The 26,776-nt window shown below is 37.7% G+C and overlaps 1 protein-coding gene across 1 annotated transcript; it reads left to right on the top strand.

Annotated features, from left to right (window-relative positions):
- Positions 1-21,444, top strand: LOC139317939 (lipase member M-like). Its single transcript, XM_070945119.1, has 9 exons — positions 1-114; positions 10,186-10,300; positions 11,107-11,305; positions 12,386-12,495; positions 14,103-14,239; positions 17,867-18,016; positions 18,121-18,192; positions 19,917-19,982; positions 21,051-21,444. The coding sequence occupies exons 1-9, from the start codon at positions 1-3 to the stop codon at positions 21,279-21,281; spliced, it is 1,194 nt and encodes a 397-aa protein (XP_070801220.1). The 3' UTR covers positions 21,282-21,444.
- The last annotated feature ends 5,332 nt before the right edge of the window (positions 21,445-26,776 follow it).

Raw genomic sequence — 26,776 nt, 5'->3', positions numbered from 1 at the left:
ATGCTGAAGATGTTTTTGTTTCTTATGATATCTCTTTTGGTTCTGGAGTTCAATGATTCCAAACAATTGCCAAGAACAAAGAGAGAAGGGAACCCTGAAACATTCATGAATATTGTAAGTTTAACGTGGTTAATATACTTTAATACAATACTTAATACACTGAGGGTTGGAACCCCATTGTCGATTCTAATCAGGTTTCTGAATCAAGATTTTATATATACAATGGTAAAGCTGTCCCACTTATACTAGTAAGTTCATATTTGAATCAGTTGTTTTAGAGTTTGTAATGGTCAAGGTTGCATTCCTTGGGGTACTCACAGACCAATGGGCACCTCCCTCAATACCTAAATAAGGGGAGAATATACATCTTTGTCTCACTCCTTTGCCAACCTGGAGCCAATCTGTTTCACCATATTCTGTCTATATTCTTGGTCTCTATATTTATTTTTTTATTTTTATTTTTAATTTGATTTATATGCCGCCCTTCTCCGGAGACTCAGGGCGGCTTACAATGTGCTCAGCAATAGCCTTCATCCTTTTGTATATTTATACAAAGTCAGCTTATTGCTCCCACAAACTGGGTCCTCATTTCACCTACCTTAGAAAGGATGGAAGGCTGAGTCAACCTTGAGCCTTGGCGAGATTCGAACCCTGCAGTAATTGCAGGCAGCTGGTCTTAAGCAGCTTAATAACAGGGTGCCTTAAACCCTTGTACTACCAAGGCTGGTAGGCTGGTATATGGTAGGTTTCTGATGAGGTCAATGTAATGCTCTGGGAATCTCATTTTTCTAAGGACATTCTATAACTTAATGTGATAGGCACAATCAAAGGCCTTTCTAGCAGCGGTGGGTTTCAACAGGTTCTGACCAGTTCTGGAGAACCGGTAGCGGAAATTTTGAGTAGTTCAGAGAACCGGTAAATACCACTCTGACTGGCCCTGCCCCCATCTATTCTCTGCCTCCTAAGTCCCAGCTGAGCAGGAGGAAATGGGGATTTTGCAGTAACCTTCCCCTGGAGTAGGGAGGGAATGGAGATTTTACAGTATCCTTCTCCTGCCATGCCTCCCAAGCCATGCCAAGCCATGCCATGCCATGCCCACTAAGCCACACTCACAGAACCGGTAGTAAAAAAAATTGAATCCCACCACTGCTTTCTAGGATCAATAAAGTATATATTGACTTCTCCCTGGTATTCTTTGGCTTTCTCAATCATTCAGATGTATCAATATTTCATGTTCCTTGGATTTTTTAAAAAGCCAGATTAAATATCTTGCATCTCTTTTTCCATTCTTCTTTACTTCCTCTTTTACCATGTTGGGTGTCGAAGGTTCATTTTCATGCAGGGCTTTAATCTGCACCAGATGTTCCTAAGCATTATTTTGCTAGTGTGTGAAATAGGACCATAGTTTGTACATCTGTTGAGCCTCCTTTCTTTGGTGTTGGAACATATATTTACTTCTTTGTGTCCTCTGTGTCATTTTCCAGGTTGGCTGGCATACGTTAATTAGAACCTTTACTGATTGCTTATCATATTTCTTTTTTCCCTCATTTTTTATTTTATTTTATTCAAAAGAAAGTTAAAATATAAAATTAAAAAAAAAAACCTTCCCCAAAAAGGGCAAAACATAAAACAATCAAGACATTTTTTTTTTAATAAAAAAGTTTTTATTTTCTGATCAAACAAGTATACAATATAAACAATCATTCATACTATCATCAGAAAAAAAGAAAAAAAAATCAATTTGGTAAACTCAGTCTTCAACCCCTCCTTACCACCCCCCACCCCCGACTTCCCAGAACAAAAACAGGGCATAGATTTCACCAAACATTCGCTAAAATAAACTAGCTAACTGCAAGATTTAATAACTCCCAAGACCCCTTAACTCCCCTTTTACAATTTCATCAACCTCCCTTTATATAAACACAAAGTAACATGTAATCCAATAACTCTAAGAATTTTAAAACCATTAACAAATCTTAAACATTCAAACCTAAAAACATTTTTCCCCCTCCTATTTTTCTCAAAGTTCAGATATTTTGAAGTCTCATAACAAAAAATAAACCTTAGATATTCACTAATTAAATTTCTACATTTTTATAATTAACCATTAGTACATTAACTAGAAAACCAAAAAAGATTACCCCCCTTCATTATTCCTCCCTCCAATTTTTAAAATTTAAAAGATAATCAACAACATAATTAACCATTAATACATAAACTAAAAAACCAAAAAGGATTAATCAATCATTAGTACATCATATTTAAAAATCAATATTTAACTTTATACTTTTTCCCCCCTCAGTAGTTATAATACCTACAACATAATCATTTTTAACCATGAGTAGAACAACTACAAAGCCAAAAGAAAAGGTTAATCTTCCATTCTTGCTTTCTTTTTATATTTTTTCCAATCTTTCTGCATCCCTCCTACTTCTATTTTGAGGAGGTTTTTCATTTTAATTTGAGGTTGATATAACTGCAAAAATTGTCCCCTTTTTAAAAAAGTTTCCTCTGATTTAGAGCCCCCAAATCGCCTCTTCATGCTTATATAAATCAGTTCATTCCTTCGTCTGTAAAACCAAAGTTTGTCAAGAGTTTGTGAAGAAAAGTTCAATTGTTTCTTTTCTATTAAATGTATAGATGCCACTGACAAGTCTCCTTCATCTTCTGAAACTTCGAAAGTCTGGTCATTTACTACTTTTTTCCAAACCAAGTCATAATTTTAAAGGATTCTATCAATTTTTCCGAAAAGAGCAGAGAGTAAGCTCGAAAATTCTTGAGAAAATTCTTCCACCCTCTCTGCTGCAATATCTCCTGAGTTGTCATCATGCTCCGTAGTTGTTTTGATTTCCTCAGTCATTTCTGTTGTTATCCCTTTAAGAATTGCTATTTGGTTACTTATAGCTGCAGTATGATTATTCATGGCTTCTTTTATAAATTCTGTAAGTTCTGCATCAAAATCCTTACAACTCTGTAAATCAGACAACTGTTTCGTTTCTGACACCTCCAAATAGCATCCAGCACTTTCAAGATCTCCTTTCTTAGAAGCCATTTTATTTTAAAGAAATTTTCTTTCTTCCCACAACCATAAAATCATAAAGTCAGAGCCATCCTTTTGAGCAGCATTCAGCAATTTCTTTATAAACAATCTTTTCCCAAACAGCTCTTCAAAATCTGTTCCAGCAACTTAAAGCCAGTCTCTGAGCACGAGTCTATTAGCAAAAACTTTTTCTAACTTTCCCTTTTAAAATCGCAACAAAGAAACGCCATCTTAACTTCCAGCTCAGAAAATCCAATTAGAAACATTGTATCCCCGGAGTTAAGTGTTATACTTGCAAAAAGCTTGTCCTCCTGCTTCTGTTCCGCCTGCTTTTTTGAAATCATTTAATCTTCTGTTTGACAGCAGAAATTGGACGCAACACCTAGCTCTGTAAAAAAAACAGAGTCCCCCCGGATCCGGAGCTTCAGTGGGCTGAACGGGGAGCTCTCACCCTCCTAACCCCTGGAATTAATCCAGGGGTTTTCAGGGAGCTCTACCCTCACCCACCTGCTCTCCTCCCCTTCTTTTCCCGAAGGGGAGATTTTCAAGCCGTTTGACAGCTGATTAACGCTGTCAGAACGGCTCAACGGAGTCACGGGGGCGGCGGTCTAAAAAGACCGTCAATGGTGCTGCGGAGCCAACCCGGAAGTCCACCAATCAAGACATTTTTTAAAAGTGCATCAAAATGAAAAGAAAACGCACACACATAAGGGAGTATATCTATATATCTATATATCTATATATCTATATATCTATATATCTATATATCTTAAAACTGTATGTGAAAAGTTCCACTGAACTTGAATCAATTCTCAACACAGTTCAACTGTTCAGCAGCGACATCAGGATGAACTTTGGACTTGAAAAATGTGCTATACTATCCATGCAGTGAGGAAAAATGGAAAAAATAGAAGGAATAGAACTGGGAAATAGAAGCATAGTGAAAGCATTAGCAAAGGATGACGGTTACAAATACCTAGGCATATTGGAAGCAGATAACTTCTTGAATGGAAAAGTCAAAGAGTCAGCACAAAAGGAATACATCAGGAGAGTCCGAAAAATATTAATATCAAAACTGAATGCTAGAAACATAATTAAAGCCATTAACACATAGGCACTTCCAGTGATATGCTACCGAGCTGGAATAATCAACTGAACTGGAAAATCTGGACCAGAAAACATTTAAACTTTTGAATATGTACCACGCTTTACATCCATGAAGTGACATCGACAGGTTGTACCTGCCAAGAAGAATAGGGGGCAGAGGGCTATTGCAAATCCATAAAACTATAGAAGAAGAAAAACAAAGTTTGAATGATTATGTGAACCAAAGTACAGAAAAATTGCTGAGGGCTGTGAAAATGGAGAACATTATATAAACAACAGAAACAAAGTCAGAATATAAGGAAAAACAGCTGGATGGCAGATTAAATGGATGGAAAACCAAACCTTTGCATGGACAGCACTTGAAAAACATTGAAGGAAAATGTGATAACAACTTGACATGGGCATGGCTTAAGAGAGGAACCATCAAGAAAGAAATGGAAGGTTTAATACTGGCTGCTCAAGAACAAGCACTACAAACTACCGTGTTTCCCCGAAAATAAGGCCCTGTCTTATTTTTTATTTGAACCCTGAAATAAGCGCTTGTCCTTATTGTCATGTGCCCAAAAGCCCGATTAGGCTTATTATCAGGGGATGTCTTATTTTGGGGGAAACAGGGTAATGCCATGAAAACGAAAGCATTAAGGACTTCCAGTTTGATGTTGCGGTGAGATCGGACGAGAGGAGTGGGGCTCTGTGAACTTGTGACAAATCCTCCTCATTGGAGGGCCCCCCAAGGGGCTAAAGTCACCCTGTGGGGTGATGAAGAAAGGAGGCACACACTGTAGGTCACAGAGAGCTGGACCCAGGGATTCCCTCCCATCCAATGACGAAGAGGAGAGGCAGCCATTATGGCTGCCATGAAGTGGGAGCGGTGCTGGCGCGGTGTAGATGAACAATGATTAGAACTGGGTGAGAACCTAGCCCCAAAGAAAATAAATCCTGGAAAAGAGAATCTTTGAAATACTTGTTTAAGTGGCGAATAATTACAAACAGAACAATTACAGACCAGAAAGAAAATTAAAGGGAGAGAGTAAAATCTTTAAAATATAGAAAGATTGGAGTTTCAAACTTCATTGGCAATATTTTGGTAAGGCATTTTAAAATGCTGGAATTATTTGTCTGAATATTGACTATTTGCTAGATTTTGTGCAACATTGAAATTTAAGATGAAGGCACAATCTACTGGTTTTTAATGAAATATATACTAAACTCCTACAACCTTGGAAAGTACTGATAAGACTAAAGAAAAAAAAGTGGAAATAAATAATGTCTGGAGGACTGCTGTACTATCTACTGTTCTATATTCATCTACTTCATGGTTACTGGAGGTTTAACTGTGAGATTATGGAAGACATCTAAAAGAAAGCGACTTTTAAATGCCAGAATCTATGACTGAATTTATAGAGTGACATAAGAAGACATTTGGAAGTCTTCCTGGATTACCTAAATGGAACTAATTGACTAATTGTTGGACACAAAGAACTATAACTATTACATTTCCCTGAGGAGCAATGTTAGGATTGAGCAAATGGTTTCTAAACTGGCTTTCTGAGGTCATAGACAATTGAAACTTTGGGGCAGTGACAGACTACTGAGGCTATTGAGCAATATTTGGACCTATCAAAATAAGACAAGATGTCTTATTTTGATAGGGGAGTTGAGTGGATTTCAAAAAGAAATAGTGTTGATGCTTCAAAGTACTTATGATATTTTGATAAATAATCACAGGGAGATAAAAGACTTAATGCATGACATTGTGGGGAAATCAGAAAATAATGAATAAGAGACAATGAACAAAGATTATAAAACACAGGAAATAGAGGAGATAATAGACAGACCAGAGGAAAAGACAGAACAGATAAATCAACAAATAAAACAAGAAGAGAAGAAGGAGAAGACAATAAAGACTTATGAATCAGATAAGGGACAATATATATTAAGAGATCAAAAAATGTGATTGGATAAAAAGAAAGATAGTTTTGAAGAGAAGATAGAGGCTTGGGGCTTGGGAAGAACCTCCAGAGGTACAGCAGCAAGAGATAGTAGAGATGGAAGAAATATTTGAGTTAAATAGGAAAGATATAGACAAAAACAAAGATCCAAGGGAGGAGTTTGGGAGGCAAGTCAAAAATGAATAATTAAAATACTAAAGTGGGCAAGAGATGATGGTAAGAAAAGGAATGCTGTTTAATATAAGATTGGCTTTATTGAGAGCTAGAATAGAGGCAGGAATAAGATCAAGGGGGAATATTATTATACATATTTTTATATCATATACTAAAAGTAATAGCTAGATATAAAGATTAGATGTTGAAAGATAGTATCACTATGTATGTTTAAATAATATTGAGATTGTTATTAGAATGGTGCACAAAAACACTGAACAACTAAACAATGAAGGAACACACTAACACAAATATGTATAATAACACAATTACATAAGTATGATTAATGTAACAAATATTATTAATATTACTATTATTTGTATTTAAATGAATGATAACTAGATCCCTCACTGTTCAATGATATTAATGTATAGCCAAAAAAATAAAGAATAAGCACTACAAACTAATGCCATGAAAATGAAGATACAAAAATCCATTAAAAATTCAAACTGCTGACTTTGCAATGACAAAGTTGAAACTATTTCACACTTAATATGTGAGTGCAGCAAAATTGCGCAAACTGATTACAAAGCTAGAAATTATCGAGTTGCTAAATTAATCCACTGGTCATTATGTAAAAAATACGCCCTACCTGTATCTGAAAAGTCATGGGAACATAAGGTGGAAAAAGTCATAAAAAATGAGATGGTGAATATCTTGTGGGACTTTCGAATACAGACGGATTGTCATTTGGAACACAACACGCCAGATATTATGGATGTCAAGGGCTGAAGCGTACAATTTATTGATATCGCTGTACCAGGAGATGCCAGAGTCAAAGAAAAAGAACTGGAAAAAATTATGAAATATTGCAACCTGGCCATCGAAACTACACTGCGCTACTCGGAACATCGTATATTTAAGAAGATACTTGGTTGATACCTAGGACTCTGGTAGCAGCCCCTATCAACCATTAACACCAATAGTCTATGATATTTATGATACATTTTTAAATGTTCAGTTGACTGAGTTTCATGTTTAATGAATAAAAGAGATAATAATGACAAGATTAAGGTCTCAAAACTCTCTGTTAAGAAAATGCTATTGTAATCCACTTATAGAAAGTTTAGCACAGCATCTTATCTATCCCAATCATCCCAAAAATTAAAAGTAATTCATCCTGGATCACACATCCGTATTTGTTTCTTAGTGCTATTTTTTACCAATTGTTGACTAATTAAATATAATAAATTCAGTCTTCACTATCTTCCCAACCAAGTCCAAATAGAAGTGGTTTCCAGTTAGGTGTAATAAATCCATTCTCCAATCTTCCTCAGTCTTTATAGGAAAAAGAGAAAAAAAAATATAAAGGAAAAAAAAAGAGTCCAGCAAGGAGTTGAAATAAATCAGCATGACTGCTGGTCAACTTTTAAGAGCAAAAAACAAAGTAAAACAATAAATTTGAAAAGTTAAAGTTAAACCCAGGCCTTTTTCTTTGACCTATTTTTAATTTATTACTATTTGTCCATTGGTATCATTTAACATTCCTATTTGGGGTTGGAATATTGTTTTGAGTTCGGAGATTCTCTCTATGTATACCTGACATCGATCTTACAGTGGTGCAATGATTGATTGCACTATTGTAGATGTTATCTTGACTTCTCTGACAATACTCTGCAGAAACCTCCTCCACCCCAGGAGTCCCAATTTGTTAATACATTATCAAGTGGCAAGTTGGTGCTCTTATTATGGTGGACTCTTCTAATCACTGGATTTGGATTGAAACTAGAGTCAAAGAAGTTTATAAATCAATCCCAAAGGTGCTTTTTTACTACCGGTTCTCCGAACTACTCAAAATTTCCACTACCAATTCTCCAGAACTGGACAGAATCTGCTGAAACCCACCTCTGACACATACACACACAGAGGAGGGAGGGAGAGAAAGAGAGAGAAAGAGAGAGAATTGTTGTAATCAGTCTTGTTTACCTTTTAACCTTGTTTACCTTTTAATTATCCTTACAAATTATAGTCTTAGCTAGTGTAGAAATATAAACCTCAGGTGAGTAAAATTATCATCCTTAATCATAAGGTTTAGTGCCAGTTAGATTTGCCTATGAAATTGATAGGAACGTTTAACCTGTCCTTCAACTAATGAGAATATTAATAACAGCAATGGCTCTACGTATTATAAGAAGCCAGTTCCACAAATGAAAGAGTGAATTTTTTGTGGTAACCTCTTCAGCATTTGGAAGAACAATTTTGAGATATATGTGCCAGTCTAACAGGAGACCAAAAGCAATGAATCTTCCACTTCAATTCTTGCATTGAAGCTGAAGTAAATCCACCTGTTTTATTCAGCTCTCATCCAGAGCCAAAGAAGCTTCTTGGATGAGAAGCAAAACATCTTCAAGGAAAAACCAGAAAGTCCAGCTGCCTCTTGAAAAAGCATCTTTGGGATTCTTGATTTTTGCTTGATGTCTTCATGACCTGGATGACTGAGAATCTCGATAGACATTTAGCGATTTATAAATCAGTGTTGTTGTTTTTCCCCTGAAACATTTTTCTGGAATAAAACAGATTGAAAATATTTTCACTAAAACATTTATTCTTAATGCTCAATATTCTCCAAATTTGGAAGAATAAATACACAGTTTCTCTTTTTACTCCTTTGATAGCCTATTTTGATCTTCATTCTGATTTGGCTAAAAGGAAGTCTTTGATAGAATATAATCTTTATAGCCTAAAAGAGTTTTACTGTAATGGTGCATTTTCAAATAAAGATAAGCAATGAATAGGCGATAAGATATCATGACTATTTTGATGTCAACTCAAATCTCCTTGGAATTTCAGCAATATGGCTTTATAGTAATTCTGAGAATTTAATACTTAATTCTTTAGATCAACCAAAAGGGACAACCTCAAAAATGTGTAGGTTATTATTGCAATCAGAAATAAAGATCTACCATATGGATTAAAGGAAGCTGAAGATACTGATATGGGTAATCTTATACAGGAAACAAACTGGCAGCTGCTATGGAAACCAGGTGGATTTACTTCAGCTTCAGTGCAAGAATTGAAGTGGAAGATTCATTGCTTTTGGTCTCCTGTTAGACTGGCACATATATCTCAAAATTGTTCTTCCAAATGCTGGAGAGGTTACCACAAAAAAGTCACTCTTTCATTTGTGGAACTGGCTTCTTATAATACGTAGAGACATTGCTGTTATTAATATTCTCATTCGTTGAAGGACAGGTTAAACGTTCCTATCAATTTCACAGGCAAATCTAGCTGTTGCTAAACCTTATGATTAAGGATGATAATTTTACTCGCCTGAGGTTTATATTTCGACACTAGCTAAGTCTATAATTTGTAAGGGTAATTAAAAGGTAAACAAGGTTAAAAGGTAAACAAGACTGATTACAACAGTTCTCTCTCTTTCTCTCTCTTTCTCTCCCTCCCTCCCTCTGTGTGTGTATGTGTCAGAGGTGAGTTTCAGCAGGTTCTGACCAGTTCTGGAGAACCGGTAGCGGAAATTTTGAGTAGTTCAGAGAACCGGTAATAAAAATTCTGACTGGCCCCACCCCCATCTATTCTCTACCTCCCAAGTCCCAGCTGATCAGGAGGAAATGAGGATTTTGCAGCATCCTTCCCCTGGAGTGGGGAGGGAATGAGGATTTTGCAGTATCCTTCCCCTCCCACGCCCACCAAGCCATGCCATGCCCACCAAGCCATACCCACAGAACTGGTAGTAAAAAAATTTGAAACCCACCACTGGTATGTGTGTGTGTAACTATTGGGGAAACTATAGGATTTCCTCCTTTATTAAGAATGTAGTATTGCCTTCAGAAACATCTCTGCAAAGGCAAATATCAAACATGCTAGAGATCTAAGGCAAAGTTATGAATGGAGCATCTTTTTTATATCTTTTTCCAGAGTGAAGTCTTACAATATCATGGTTATCCTAATGAGGAACATGAAATCCTGACAAATGATGGTTACTTTCTTACTATCAACAGAATTCTTGGAAGGAAAGCCTCAGAGAAAACAGGTTTCTTTTTGCATTTAAAGTTCACAAAACCAAAGTTTATTAATACTGATTTGCTCTTATGAAATATCCTATTTATATTCTTATCTTCTATAGAAATACTGCAGTGAGAAAACTCTTTCATTTAAAGAGGGAGATCATTAGGAATAATTTATTTGTTCTGGGAAATGGAAGACGCCCTGAAAACAAATGAACAAAAAACAAAACACTCGTAGCTCCAAGTTCATTTCATTTTCCATGATATTGTGATATTATTTAATAGGAATGTTTTGGGATTTTCCCCCGTCTAGATATTAGTCAAAGACTCTCAAGATTGTCTTGATGACTAAACTACATGCTAATCATTTCATTTAAATGAACATAGGGAAAGAGGAAAGAATATAACCTCATTTTTATAGTTATATAGTATTGTGATGCCACCCAGACTTAATTTTATGTGAGATAGGAAGTTATACAAATATAATGAATAAACAAACAAACAAACAAATAAATAAAATATTAAGCCAAAGCAAATGTTTTATTGTTCCTTTGCCTTTTAATGTTATTATGGTTTGCATATTTATAGCTCAGTTGTAATCAGGCCAGATTCTTAATTTTATTAATTAAATTAAATTAAATTAAATTAAATTAAATTAAATTAAATTAAATTAAATTAAATTAAGAATCTGGCCTGATTATAAAAGCCCAACTATGGGTTTTTTCCTCCATAGGCAATTTGAAGTAATTACTTTTTTTTCCTCATTGAAATGTCTTGCTTTCTTGTCCATCTTTTTCTCCCTTTCCTTTCCTTTTTTTTGTTTTGTTTTCAGCTTCCAAACCTGTTGTTTTACTGATGCCAGGAGTTCTTACTGATTGTGGAATATGGCTGACGAATATGCCCAATGGCAGCTTAGGTTTTATACTGGCAGATGCTGGCTTTGATGTTTGGTTGGCAAATAACCGAGGAAGCAGATGGTGTAAACAGCACCAGAACTTCTCATATAAAGAAGAAGAATTCTGGAATTTCAGGTACGTTAAAATATTTGGTGCTTGGGAGGGGAGGGATAATAAAATGCAAATTTCTATGTGAAAGAAATACAAAAGATGGATCATGCCATGTTGATGACTTGAAAGGAAAATGTCAGAGTGCACACAGTGTGACTATGTGAGACAACCCAGGAGCAAATACAACAATCCATATTCATCAGCGGTCAAGGGCATCCACAGGAGAGATAAAAAAAAAATCAAGATGGTAGCTATGATTGTGCAACCAAAGTCCTATCTTCTTTTTAACATGTCACAATGCACCCAAAAAGAGGACAGGGCTTTGATTGTTATGGACACCAGTCATGGTCACTATCCTGATTTTCTTGAAAATCAACCCCCCTCCCCCAATAGAAATTCTTTCCCCAACTGGATATGTGATTGTTTTCTTTTACATTTCTATTAGATTATGATTTTCAAAATCTTCCCATCCTAAAGTTCTATGACAAACAAGCAATTATACACACAATTAATGTAAATATAACCAGGAAAGAGAGATAGTTTGAGTAGCTTAGATTGCTACTCAATAGCATATTGCTATGGTGATAAAAGTTTCATTATCCAGTTCTTTGTTTTGTATTATAATAGATTTAGTCAGCCATATAATTCTTTTACATTTTTTATTTGTTTTTTTTTTTTAAATTTGATTTATATGCCGCCCTTCTCCGGAGACTCAGGGCGGCTTACAGTGCGTTAAGCAATAGCCTTCATACTTTTGTATATTTTATACAAAGTCAGCTTTGTACAAACTGGGTCCTCAATTTACCTACCTTAGAAAGGATGGAAGGCTGAGTCAACCTTGAGCCTGGCGAGATTCAAACTTACTTTAATTGCAGACAGCTGGTGTTAAATTACAGTGCTTAGTCTGCAGAGCTATCCAGGCTCTATAGTTTTATAGTTTTTTATGTATACCTTTTATGTTTTTTTTTAAAATAACTTTATATATTTTATGTTTCTTAGATTTTAAAATTATCAATTGTTTGTATGTCATCCTTCTTATATTTGGCTAGGACTGTAACAAAGATTTGATTGATTGATTGATTGATTGACTCTATTTTGTTTCAGTTTTCATGAAATGGCAATGGAAGATCTGCCAGCGATTATATATTTTATCCTAGCTAAAACTAGACAGAAACAACTTTTTTATGTTGGCTATTCCCAAGGATCCACTTTAGGTAAATTCTTGGATTTTTGCAGGGGTGAAAAGGGAAGCAAGGGGGGTGGAAAGGCAAGTGACATGATAAGCATCTTAATGTCATCAGGCAAATGATGCAATGAAATCATGATGCAGGTGACAACACTGTGGCTTGGTACCAGGACATATTATCTGATCTCATTGAACTGTAGTAATTGGTGCAATTACTACAGTTCAATGCAAACTGGCCAAAGCTATAGACTTCTAAGCATTAATTCTTACAGCATATCTTTAATTATACTCTTCATTTTTATTTTCTTTTTGTTTAGATTTGTAGGAGAATGATTTGTTTAATCATACCATGAAGAAATAATTGTACAATTTGTTGGGGACAAAATAATGGAAAGTGTGAATGACGTGAAATCAGTGCATAAGATGTAAACATATGTAATCTTTATTGACCCATATCCTTAGATAAGTTGTGTGATGTGACATTCCAAATGGAATGGGATTGCTATCACTAAATCAGAACAAAAACAAAAGAGCACCCCTTTACTTTGCATTTCAACAAAATAGCCTTTAATTCAATCCTTGGCATCTCTATAGAATCCTCCCTATTCAAGGAAATCTCCTACGATTGGGTAAAATTCCTATGTGTAATGTGGATAATAAGCCATTATTACTGAATCGATGAATAGGAGGGTTACGAGTGGCATGGTGGCCTAGAGGTGGAGCTCTTGCCTCACAATCAGGAGGCTGTGAGTTTGATACTAGATAGCGGCAGATATTTCTAAAGGGAAAATATCTGCTCTGAGCTCCACATAAGCATCAAGAAGGGCATCCAGCCAGTAAATGCTCAGCTCCATTCAGTTGCCCTGACTCCATCCTGATGCAAGGGATTGCAGGATTGTTAAAAGAAAAACAAAATGAATAGGAGGGTTACATGTGAAAAGGAAGGAAAAGTAATTGTCTAAGTACAACATGTAAGAATAGAATAAATTACTTTTAAAAATAACTATTAATAAAATATGATGGATATAAAAAGCCTCGTCCAAAAGAACATAATAAGAAAACAAACAATATGTAATGTTTTGCCTCTCCAATCTTTCCCAAGAAAGCAGGAATCTTGAAACTGCAGTGGTTCCAAAAGGAGCTTTTATTGGAAGGTTAGTGATAACAAGAGATCTAGACAGGAACTGAAGCTTCTCATTTAAAACCAGCTATTTAAAACAATGCTACCCAAACCCCTCCCACACTACATCATTGCAGGGAAACAGAAACAGAGACTTCATATAGAGATTAACACAGAAACAGAAGCAGAAACTTCATATACAGACCACTCCAATCCTCCCCATCCTTCCTCCCATCAAAATGCTATAGAAATATCTGGGACCTGACACAATATTTAACTAAGGATGTCTGAGGGTGGTAAATTGACAGGAAATCAATCAGTGAAAATACATTTGAATTCTTTTGAAAAATAGTTGTAGAAGTTCCTTCAAGATAATTTTCAATTCAGAAATTTATCTTCATCAGATTGTGTGGATATACTATTCACTTATTGCTCTAGCAAATATAGTGTAATTATCATAAACAGATTGTGACTTGTAATGGTTCTGAATAATAATTAATTTTCTTTATGCTTAGGATTCATTGCATTTTCAGCTATGCCAGCATTAGCTGAGAAAATAAAAATCTTTTTTGCATTTGGTCCAATATATTTGGTGAATCACATCACACCATGGTATAAAATGATAATCGATATGAACCCAGTTATTATGAAGGTATGTGGCTGATGCTGTGGTTTTCAAAGAATGAATGTATGCTAATTTTATTGCTAAGATATTTAAAAGGCAAGAACAATGTCATGTGAAATGGAATTGCCTTCAATAGGAGTTAGTCATGCTTAGATTTGTACGGAATTATTCTTAACAGGTTTACAATACTGAAAAAATTTAAAATATTCTGAGAACTCTGCCAAGGGAAGCTAAGCTAGATACCTTTTTGTTATTCTTTTCTTGGCAGCAGACAAAATTTTAGTTTGGAAGGCCTTTGTACTATGATGATGATGATGATGATGATGATGATGATGATGATGATGATTTACTTTATTCATTAAACATGAAACTCAGTCAACTGAACATTCAAAAATGCATCAGAAATACCATGCTGATGCTAATGGTTGATATGGGTTGCTGCCAGCGTCCTAGGTATCAACCAAGTACCTTCTTAAGATGTACGATGTTCCAGGTAGTGCAGTTTTTTTGCAGTTCTGCTGGTGTTAGCTGCCATTTCTTGATGTCTTTTTATAAAATTCTTGGACATGGTACCAAGTGCCCCGATGACAATGGGTATAACTGTTACATGTTTCATCCATAATCGCGTAGTTTCGATGGCCAGGTCGCGATATTTCATGATTTTTTCCAGTTCTTTTTCTTCGACTCTGGCGTCTCCTGGTATCACGATATCAATAAATTGTACATTTCAATTTTTGACAACTGTGATACCTGGCATGTTGTGTTTCCAATGACAATCCGTTTGTATTCGAAAGTCCCACAAGAGCTTCACCTTCTCATTTTCAATAACTTTTTCCACTTTATGTTCCCATGACTTTTTGGATACAGGTAAATTGTATTTTTTACATAGTGACCAGTGGATTAATTTAGCAACTCAGTTGTGTCTAGCTTTATAATCAGTTTGTGCAATTTTTCTGCACTCATATGTTAAGTGTGACATAGTTTCAACTTTGTCATTGCAAAGTTGGCAGTTTGGATTGTCAGTGGATTTTTGTATCTTTGCTTCATAGCATTAGTTTGTAGTGCTTGTTCTTGAGTAGCCAGTATTAAACCTTCTGTTTCTTTCTTGATGGTTCCCATCTTAAGCCATGCCCATGTCAAGTTGTCATCACATTTTCCTTCAATATTTTTCAAGTGCTGTCCAGGCAAAGCTTTGGTTTTCCATCAATTAATCTGTCATCCAGCTGTCTTTCCTTATATTCTGCCTCTATTTCTGTTGTTTTTATAGTGTTCTCTGTTTTCACAGCCTGCAGCAATTTTTCTGTACTTTGGTTCACATAATTATTCAAACGTAATTTTTGTTCTTCTACAGTTTGATGGATTTGCAATAGCTCTCTGCCCCTTATTTTTCTTGGCATTATTATTATTGTTGATGTTATCTCTTTTATTCATTAAACTTGAAACTCAGTCAACTGAACATTTAAAAATGTATCACAAATATCATTGACTGGTGCTGATAGTTGATACAGCTTGCTGCCAGCATCCTGGGTATCAACCAAGTATCTTCTTAAAATGTACAATGTTCCGAGTAGCGCAGTTTTTTGCAGTTCCGCTGGTGTTATTGCAGGAAGCTGCAATTTCTTGATGCCCAGTTTGGGAACAAAAAGGATTCAACAGATATACCGATTGCCAGTTTTCATGCTCACTTTTGCCCTTCCTGCTCAAAGGATGTGATGTGAGGCAGTAAAGATAATGCTGGGGAAAAAAACCCTGCTACACAATTTCAGAAGCAAGTTCAGGGAGGGGTGTGTGGAATGAATAGAGTGTAGGAGGAGATCATGACACAACACCACTTGTCTACTTGGAACAGGCATCAGGTTACAAATACACAACAGCAGTAACTGCAGGAAGGTTCTGGGAGTCTTAGTGGACAATAACTTAAATATGAGCCATCAGTGTGCTGCAGCTGCCAAAAAAACCCAATGCAATCCTAGGACAGAAGGATATAAAAGTTCACAAGAAGTGATACTACTGCCTTATAATGCCTTGGTAGGACCACACTTAGAATACCACATCCAATTTTGGTCACCACAATATAAAAAAGTTGAGACTCTGGAAAGAGTGCAGAGAATAGTGACAAAAACGATTGGGAGGCTGAAGACTATAACATATGAAGAACAGTTGCAGAAATTGGGTATGCTAGTCTAGTGAAGCTAGGGGTGACATGATATCAGTGTTCCAATATTTGAATGGCTGTCACAAAGAAGAGAGGGTCAACCTATTTTCCAAAGCACCAGAAGGAGCACAAGAAGCAATGGATGGAAAGTGAACAAAGAGAGAAAGAACTAAAAACTAAGAAGAAATTTAACAGTAAGAACAATTAACCAGTGGAATAGCTTGCCTTCAGAAATTGTGGGTGCTTCAACACTGGAGGCTTTTAAAAAAAGACTGGACAGCTATTTGTCTAAAATGGTATAGGTAACCTGCTTGAGCAGGAGGTTGGACTAAAAGACTTCCAAGGTCCCTTCTAACTCTGTTATTCTGAAACTGCAGGATGATATTGCCATCCATGGATTGCTGTACTGTCTTCAGTATAGGTTGGTGAGATGCTACCAGGGGTGAAATGCTCCCAGTTCGGACCGGATCGCCCAGTCCGGTAGTGATGGAGGCAGGTGGTTCGGAGAACTGGTAGCAAAAATCCCTGCCCCCCCCCCGCCCAGCTGAGCCGCATAATCATCAGTGGCTTTTTTTTTTACTTTTAACAGCATTTTTTCTACAACCTCTTCAGCTGAAAAAATGCTTTTAAAAATAATAATAAAAAGCCTCTGATGATCACGTGGCTCAGCTGGGATCCTCAAAGGCTTTTAAAAGAAAAAAACCCTTTTTTTTCTTTTAAATGCCTCTTACGATCCAAGCTGAGTTGCCTGATCGGCAGAGACTATTTTTCTTTTAAATGCCTCTAACGATCAGGCAACTCAGCTTGGATCATCAGAGGCATTTAAAAGAAAAAAAAACTCTTTTTTTTCTTTTAAATGCCTCTGATGATCCAAGCTGAGTTGCCTGATTGTCAGAGGCATTTAAAAGAAAAAAAGTCTCTGCAGATCAGACAACTCAGCTGGGATCGTCAGAGCCTTTTGAAAGCATTTTTTTACAACCTCTTTGCTGAAGAGGTTGTAGAAAAAATGGTTTTAAAAGTAAAAAAAAGTGGCCAAGCCCACCCAGTCACATTACCCCTCCCACAAAGCCACACCCACAGAACCGGTATTAACAAATTTTAGATTTCACCACTGGATGCTACTGATTTTTTAGTCTCATTCACAGAGCATAAGGCAGAAGAAGCATTTTAGTAATTTTCTGCGGAAGGCAGATAGGGGAGGAGGAAATAGTTGTGGTTTGTGAATAGTTGGGATCTGTATGAATGCAGCATCTCAACAGGCTACATGACAGTTTTGCTTTTTACTTTTGATGAACAAATTGTCCCAAAGTCTTTTGCGAGTATCTACAATGTATGAATCAGTCTTCTGCAGAGGAAACGGATGAGCTGCTAGACCATTTGAACTTTGAAGGACATAATTTTAAAAGAGCATTTTGAAAGCAAACTTGGAATATGCAAATTTGAAAGGACAGAGCAAGTTCAAAGGCATTGAAAATTGATCTGAATTGTTTTATTCACAGACTACATTAGGCAGAAAAGAAATTTGCTTGCTACCTAATCACATAACACGGAAATTGGCCACTAAGTTTTGTGACATGGATTTATGGAGAAAAACGTGTGCGAATATTTTATTGTCCGGTGGTGGAATTAGTGAAAACAATGTAAATATGGTATGTTTATTGCACATCTTTTTAAACAAGCTACTTTATTTCAGACAGTGACATAAATGTACCAATTAAATGAAAATGTGTTTTTAAAAAATATTCTTCCTCAGAGTCGCCTGGATGTCATTGTATCACATTTATTTGGATGCACATCAACAAAAACTCTCTTACATTGGAAGCAGGTAAAAATTCTGAAATGTGCAACTAAAAATGTGAATTTTACTTACTGTACTTGGAATAGCAAATGCCCTCTTTGATCTCTGTTTTCATAATAAATGCTTCTTTCTCAAATAAAATTAAAGTATCAATTTTCCATTCATTAAAAAAATGAATTCTTCTTTGTTCTCTCCATTAGCTTTTCTGAATATTAATTTATTTATACCATTACTTATAGAGCCTACACCAGGGCTATCAAACTCACAGGCCGGATGCATCATGCGCTGGCCATGCCCACGCCCGTTTTAGCGAAGGGGAAAAAAGTCACAATACGTCACATGATGACGCCGTGACAATGCAAGTTTGACACCTCTGGCCTACACCCAAAAGGACGAGGGCAGTTTGTAGGACAAACAACCATTAAAAACTATCAGCTAATCTAATCTATCACTGGGACTGTCCAAGAATCTGCAAGCATTTAAATGCTCCTTGTTTCATGGTGTTCTAAGGGCAGGGCACCGATTGAGAAAACATGTGGGCAAACATCCACTGTCCTCCACTGAGTAGGAACACTGCTTCCCCCAAGGATCATGTGAATTTGGAGTTGGCAAATCAGCTGGCAAAAAAGCACCACAACCAAGGTGTCATTACTCTGTTAATTGTATTTACTCTAGTCATTAAACAAGCTGCTATATTTGGAATCAGTTGAAACTTTTCAGTCCTCTTCAAAGGCAAAGTATTTTCCATAATCTGTTTGTCAGGTACAAACGTCATGCCCCCAAATCAGGAAAGACAAATCTTGGTTCTTCCAAGCAGACTTCTTTATTATTCTACTCTTTTGGACAGAATCTTGCCAAATTGAAGCACCCTACTTACCTTCCCTACTGGCTCGCTGATGTGCATGCACCGCGCCATCATCTGTGCATGCGCAAAGTCTTCTGTGCATGCGCAGATGGTCAAAACTGGGACGTGGTGGGGCGGAGCCTCCAGCCGCCAGCACTACCAGTTCTCAGAACCACTTGCTGCTGGCGCTACCGGCTTCCGCGAGCCGGATAGAGCTGGCAACATTTCACCCCTGGTCTGCATCTAGCATATCATCTGAGAACTATTAGGGAGAAATTTCTTCATCCTTCTTCTTTCTCAGAAAATATCTGGACCGAGTTCCTCTTATTTTTCTGAAATGCATTCCCTCCCTCCTCGTAATCCACCTTACTATATTCCATCACATCAAGGGAGTAAATTATTCATTACAATATATCTCAGTTCTTCAATTGGCATACTAGACAAGCTGGGCAACAGACATCTGGTAGTTGCTCCATGTATTATTTATGAGAGAACGTTGTTCAGATTCCCAGAAAGGAGGGAGTGCATTCCAGATGAGCAAAAGACTGAACAGTTTGTGTGGGAGGAAGACAATCATTTACAGCTAACAAAGCTAAAATTGGCTGCATTGTGACAAGTTTTAAAAAATTGCGCCCTTGAAAAATTAGTCATTAGTAGTTTTGGCTTTTTAATTAGAGAACTTAAAATTCTAATCTCTCCAAAAACACCAGGTTAGAAAAGTTATTTTGTTCCAGAATTACTTTTTTTTCTTCTGTTCTGTGTATCGTTGTATCTTAACGTATTCTAAAAGATTATGTAATAGATTATTTTAATAGGAAGCTTTAGAAAATTACATTAACATTTTTTTAAAATGTAAAAGAATAATTTACAAAAGTGGTTTTACAGACTTTTCTCTTGTCCTTTTCAGGTGTATGAAACTGGGCAGTTTAAAGAGTTTGACTATGGTTCTAATAATATGAAAAAATACAATCAGGTAGACAAAGATTTTTTTTTCAAATGAAAGAAATATTCCAGATAAATGAGAATGAAGATAAAGCAGTTACAAATTTACTATTTTTGTAATTTTTTTTAACATAATACCATTATATTTAACATATCATCCTGGATTCATCTATTTTGATTAAAGGAAAGGCAGGAGTGTCCATTTTTGTATCAATGGAATGCTATGCTATCAAGCATGTAATGTCTACCCAGACATAACTGCCAGGAAACTCAGAAAAGAATATATAACTTTGTAGTTGAAGATCCACAATAATATAACCACAAAGAAGAGGGAGTCAACCTATTCTCCAAAGCACCTGAGAGCAGGACAAGAAGCAATGGGTGGAAATTAATCAAGGAGAGAAGCAACCTAGAACTTAGAAGGAATTTCCTGACAGTTAGAACAATTAATCAGTGGAAGAACTTGCCTCCAGACGCTGTGAATGCTCCAACACTGGAAATTTTTAAGAAGAAATTGGATAACCATTTGTCTGAAATGATATAGGCTTTTCTGCTTAAGCAGGGGGTTGGACTAGAAGATCTCCAAGGTCCCTTCCAACTCTGCTATTCTATTCTAGTTGTTTTTGCACATTTGATGAGACCAGCGATAGTACTTCTAGCACACAAAATATTTAGACTCTCTTAAACTACATGGAAAAATTCTTTTAGGAGCAATTAACATGAATTGAATTAAGACAATTAGAGATAATGAATAAAACGCATTGTGCTAATAATTTAAACAGGTATTTTTTTCAGATTTTTATGCGGTTGTGGTTGAATAGGGAGGAGGTAGAAGGGCATGTAGGTAGATTACTGAAAAATAGAAGATCCTGTTATGATATGGAATAGTGATGGCCACATAGCATGAGATGGACAACAAAAGTGCCTTATATTAACAACCATTCTAAAAGATAAATCAGTGTGCTTAGAGCTATCCTTCACCCTTGGAAATAGCAAAGCTAAATGATTCAAACCACGAGCTATTTTAGGACAATATTATAATAGTAGCAATATTTAGTTGTTATGAGATTTAATAAAGTGTTTTTCTTCTTCTCTTTAGATGACCCCTCCCTTTTATGATATAAGAATGAATATCCCAACCTTCATGTGGAGGGGTGAAAAAGATAAAATTTCAACACCAAAGGATACCGAACTATTTCTCCCTCTTCTTAGTAATCTGATCTCCTACAAAATAATTCCTCATTGGATGCATTACGATTATCTTTTTGGCCTTGATGCACGTCAAAACTTGTATGATGAACTTGTTGACATAATTCACAATTTCCCATAAGCTGGGGATCGTCTAGTACAGTGATGGTGTCGAGCCCAAGCCTCCGCTCGACAATAATGGGATGGGGAGGAGGAGAAAGAGAATGGGCACACGTACCTGATACTGCAAGACTGCGCCCAGCAAACAAAGCACACGAGGATGCAGGACTGCATCCAGATGCTGAACACAGAAACTCACAAGTGGTGGTGGTGGCACTGGGGTTTTGCGGCCGGGGCGGCGGGCTAGGGAACGGCGGAGGAGGGACGGTGACCGGGGCGCTCCCAGGAATGAAGCGCCCGGAAGCGGGGCGTGTGTGATTGCCTGTCACAGCTGAATGCTATCCAGCCAGTAAATTAGGGAGGGGTGGAGCAAATGTATAAAGGGCACTACGTAGCCGCTGTTTGTAGCGCCAACTTTAAACTACTATAGAGCTCAGCGTTGTTCCGGAGCTCCTGCTAAGCATTAAACCAACTTCACTGAAGACCCTGCATGTGTCCTGTTGTGTTTTCTTGCTACCTGTGAGTCGCCTGGGAGAAGGAGCTGAGAGATGGTTAACCTTTTCCAGACCAAGTGCCCAAAGTGCGCCTGTGTGTTCGTGAACGCGCATGCGCGCACCTGAACCCCCAAAATACAATATGTGTGTGGCCCCCACATGTACCCCACCCCCACATGTGCGTGTGCCCCCCCCACGTGCCCCCACACACATGTGCAGCAGAGACCTGAAGACCAGCTGGCCAGCGGGAGGTGCACGCACATGCATGGTAGAGCTGAACTGGGGAGACAGTTCACGTGCCCAGAGAGAGGGCACTGCATGCCATCTCTGGCTCGTGTGTCATACGTTTGCCATCATGCGTCTAGTATGTCAGTGGCAAACATGCCACTCCAGAATGTTTCTTTAACAGAAGAAATGCATGTTTCACTAAAGCAGAAGGGTCTAATTCTTTTATTTGATGATTTTTTTTTAAAAAAAGGATACTATTATCGTTCCAAATAATGAACTCAGGGAAGTCAGGATTCTGACACTTTGCTCAGGTTCAAGAGATTCTTTATTGAGTACATCATTTTGGCACTTGGAAAGGTGAGGCTAGCTCTAATTATTCCCACGCTCAGAGATAGTTAAACGAATAAGATCTCCCCACCCACCCCTTTGCCCCTCAGGTCAAATGGGCCAATCAGTCCAGGTGTAGGTTCCCACTCAACTTTGACAACTGTCCTTTGAAATGACCTTGGTTCACACACCAGCTGGGAGATGTTATGGCTAGCTGGCTGAGGCAACACATTCCTGAGTTCTCCCCCATGCTCTGCCCTCTTCCCCTTGAATAGCAGGCAAGAAATGAAGCAGAAGTAAGCTGGCTTCAGCTGAAGTAGTTCTGTTTATACCTTTTAAAATGCAGTGTTTCCCTGAAAATAAGCCCTCCCCAAAATATTTAACCGCATGTGCAGCTGGTCCCCGCCATTTCCTCTGGTTAGGGTTAGGGAGACAGAGCTGGAAATCAGGTAAGAGGGCAAGAGGATCCCCGTTTCGTCCCACGTGCCCCAAAATAATAAGACCTCACCAAAAAAAAGGCCAAGCACTTATTTCAGGGTTCAAAAAATATAAGACAGGGTCTTATTTTCAGGGAAACATGGTAGTTAATGTAAACGCCTTGAAAGAATGCAACCCCGGGGATTCCAAACTTTGGGAAGAATCACAAAGTAAAGTCTTGAGTAAGAAAGGTAAAGTGTTGAGTAAACTCACACAGTAAAGTGTTGAGTAATAAGAGAACAATGATGCCAAACTGTAAGAGCTGAACCAAGATTCTCACAATTCAACAGACTTTCCCTTCTTCTAGTTTCAGTTGCAAAAACCGTGTTCAGGAGGATGTGTGAAAGAAACCCCTCAAAGTGGTAGCTGTGGAAAAATGGCCTCAGCTTTGGCCCCATTGTACATATGTTGGCCTTGAATCCATTTCTAAAAGGGGCGGGGTTTTGTCTTATTGCTGCAACCGCCATCTTGATTTTTTTAAAAATATAGTCATGTTATTAAAGATTACAATTAACAATAAAAAGCAATTTTTAAAATCTAGAAAAGAAGGAAAAAGAAACAATAGAAGGTGCAGAAAGGAAAAAGAGAATGAAAAGGATACAGTAAAGAAAAAGTAAAGAAATATATAAGGAAATGACTTCCTCCTTCATAACAAGCATGTCTGTGATGACTTAGGTTTTGCTGCAACTGACCTTTCTCGGTGCATGGAGGCTGTTGAGGCCTTTTTTTTTTTTTTTTTTAATTTGATTTATATGCCGCCCTTCTCCGGAGACTCAGGGCGGCTTACAATGCGTTAAGCAATAACCTTCATTCTTTTGTATATTTTATACAAAGTCAGCTTATTGCCCCCACAAACTGGGTCCTCATTTCACCTACCTTAGAAAGGATGGAAGGCTGAGTCAACCTTGAGCCTTGGAGAGATTCGAACCAGCAGAAATTGCAGGCAGCTGTGTTAATAACAGGGTGCACTAAACCCTTGTACTATCAAGGCCTTGATAGAGATTAACAGATTAACAGAATTGGAAGGGACCTTATAGGTCATCTAGTCCAACCCCCGCTCAAGCAGGAGACCCTACACCATTTCTGACAAATGGCAGTCCAGTCTTTTCTTGAAAGTCTCAAGTAATGAAGCTCTGACAACTTCCGAAGGCAAGCTGTTAACAGCAGGTTAAAATTGAAGCCTGGCAAGACACAGTGACTTTGAATTCAGGGCTCCTCGCTTCTTGGAGAATTGCCATCTGTGACGGAATATTATTTGGATTCCCAGAAGGAAGGGAGTACATCCAAGACGAGTGAAAGACAGTGCAGTTTCGCCCTCTTGTGTGGGAGAAAGAGAGTTGAGATGACCTAAAAGTCCCAGAATATATGTTTTATGGTGCAACTAGTCTGCTTTAGTTTGGCAAGATCTCTGTCTACAGCTGAGGAACAATAAAGGAAACTATTTGGAAGAATCTCAACATGTATTTCTTGGTTTTTGGAACCTGACAACACTGTTGATCATGGATGGGGTTGCACTGCCAAGATAGACCTGGTGCCTGATCTGGAGATTCTCCTGGTCCTGCCTTAGGAGCATATGGCAGCCATGGTCAGGAGATCCTTTGCAGAACTGCAAGCAGGGGAGAAATGCTCCCGGTTTGGATCGGATCGCCCGATCCAGTAGTGATGGTGGCGGGTGGTTCGGAGAACCAGTAGCAAAAATCCCTGCCACCCCCCATGCCCAGCTGAGCCGTGCGATCAGCAGAGGCTGTTTTTTTTTTACTTTTAAAAGCATTTCTTCTACCTCTTCAGCAGAAAAAATGCTTTTAAAAGTAAAAAAAAAAATCAGCCTCTGATGATCGCGTGGCTCAGCTGGGATCGTCAGAGGCTTCTAAAAGCATTTTTTCTACAACCTCTTTGGTTTCAGCAGTCGACCAAGAGTTAAAATAAACTAACAGACAAGAATTTCCTTTGATAACAGAATTGGCAGCAACCCAGTGGCTGCTTGCCAACAGTCTTTATTTACAAAGGGAGGTTTATCTCCTCCGACCGAAAACATCAAAGTCCACAAAAGCCAAAGAATAATCAAGTCCAGTCCAAAAAATCTATCCAAGCAGAGCATATAACAAAGTTCCAGAAATGCAGAATGACTTGCTAGCTTTCCATTTTGTCCGTCACAAAGCCTGAATGGCCACCACACCCATGGTATCCCCTGTGGGATGTGGTCCAGTGACTCAGCTTAATCTCTGGCATGCCTCCTTCTTTGCTGCGCGCGCTTGTCTTTCCAACGCTGGCAGGGATCCAGTCAAGACTTATCTCCGTCGCTGTCTAACTGCGGCTGCTCGGAAGTGCCTGGCTCCTGGCCTATCTTTTCTCCTTTGGAAGACACCTGAGGCATTGCCAGAGAGGAGGGTCCTGGAGAGGGAGGCCTTGCTAATTCCTCTCCTTCATTTTCGGAGTCTTCTCCCTCCGATAAGACGGGCTCGGGGGTCGGAGTCACAACAACTTTATAAACAATGCTGTTTTTTTTTCATTTGAAACATATTTTTTATACTATTTTCGGCTGGGATAACTGTCCTGGTTTGATACACACAGGGGAGCAATGCATTTTCTGTTCCTGAATTTTGTACAAAGTTTGGCTTGATGTGATGCGATTATCATAGTCATCAGTCTCAGTGTTGAAAGAAATATATAGCTATTCTGGATATAATGGAATCAAATGAAAACAATATTCAAACAGGCATTGCTGAAACAGCCATAACCCAATAAATGACTGCATCTGTTCATGTATGAGAACAAGTTTGCAGTAGTGATTAAAGCATCAGGCTAAAAACCAAGAGAAAGTGAGTTCTAATTCTGCCTGCTGGGTGACCTTGGGCCAGTCACTTTACCTCAGCCCTAAGAGAGAAGCAATGACAAACTACTTATGGAAAAAAAAACTACCTTGCCAAGAAAAATGCAGTGACTTGCGCAGGAATTCGCCAAGAATCAAACACAGCTGAAAGGGAGAAAAAATAAATCACACAGAAAGAGTGAATATCAGTGTTATATAAATGTATGCAGCTCTAGGAAATAGAGATGGAAGACACTGAGAAAACGCCAACACATGCTAAATACAATATCAATCAAGTATACGGGATAATTAGAATGCAAAGGCAGCAGAAATGGAGGAACCTGGAACTATATGAAGGTTTCTGGGTTACTATAGCAAAAAAACATTCTTGGCCAGTGGTGGGTTTCAAATTTTTTTACTACCAGTTCTGTGGGTGTGGCTTGGTAGGCATGGCATGGCTTGGTGGGCGTGGCTTGGTGGGCATGGCAGGGGAAGGATACTGTAAAATCCCCATTTCCTCCTGATCAGCTGGGATTTGGGAAGCAGAGAATAGATGGGGTGGGGCCAGTCAGAATTTTTACTACCAATTCTCCAAACTACTCAAAATTTCCGCTATTGGTTCTCCAGAAGTGGTCAGAACCTGCTGAAACCCACCTCTGTTCTTGGCCATGTTGTCCAGCATCTATATTGGCAGACCAGTCTGTTACCTTTCTTAGTAAAATACAGTAAAGCAGACTAAAGGAATATCTTTATAGGTATAATACATGTTTAAAGTGCCAGTTTAGCTAGAATAATGAAATAAAAGAAACCTAGTCTGTAAAATTATTTTTTTACAACAAAAGTTTTTGTTCAGCCACATTGAGTACAGGAAAATAGAGCATTTGAGGAGGGAAAAATCAGATACAGGTACCTTGGAATAACTATCTACATATACATAGAGGACGTTAATAATATATCAGCTAATCTACTCTGGAAACTTTGATTTACATGCATTTCTGTAAAATAAGCAATCAAGCAAAGCAATGAACTAAACAAGTATAAAAGTAGCAAACTAGAGAAAAAACTAGAAAACATGAAATGTTTACTTTAATCTTGGAAATTATGCAAAGGGTATGAATAATTTATTTTCTAATAATCTCATTTCATTTAGAAAGTTACATGCTAAGATTTCAAGAAACAGGC

The sequence above is a fragment of the Pituophis catenifer genome, unplaced genomic scaffold, assembly GCF_029215685.1.
Source record: "Pituophis catenifer annectens isolate HBS135680 unplaced genomic scaffold, rPitCat1.0.hap2 SCAF_6, whole genome shotgun sequence".
Lineage (NCBI taxonomy): Eukaryota > Metazoa > Chordata > Lepidosauria > Squamata > Colubridae > Pituophis > Pituophis catenifer.
The sequence above is the reverse complement of the archived record's forward strand: the minus strand, read 5'-3'. Positions and strand labels throughout refer to the sequence as shown.

Bases quoted from the DNA above. Each gene is read 5' to 3' on its own strand.
- LOC139317939 (XM_070945119.1), top strand. From the start codon at position 1: ATGCTGAAGATGTTTTTGTTTCTTATGATATCTCTTTTGGTTCTGGAG. The intron at 115-10,185 runs GTAAGTTTAACG...ATCTTTTTCCAG, and splicing joins CTGAAACATTCATGAATATT to AGTGAAGTCTTACAATATCA. The intron at 19,983-21,050 runs GTAGACAAAGAT...TCTTCTCTTTAG, and splicing joins ATATGAAAAAATACAATCAG to ATGACCCCTCCCTTTTATGA.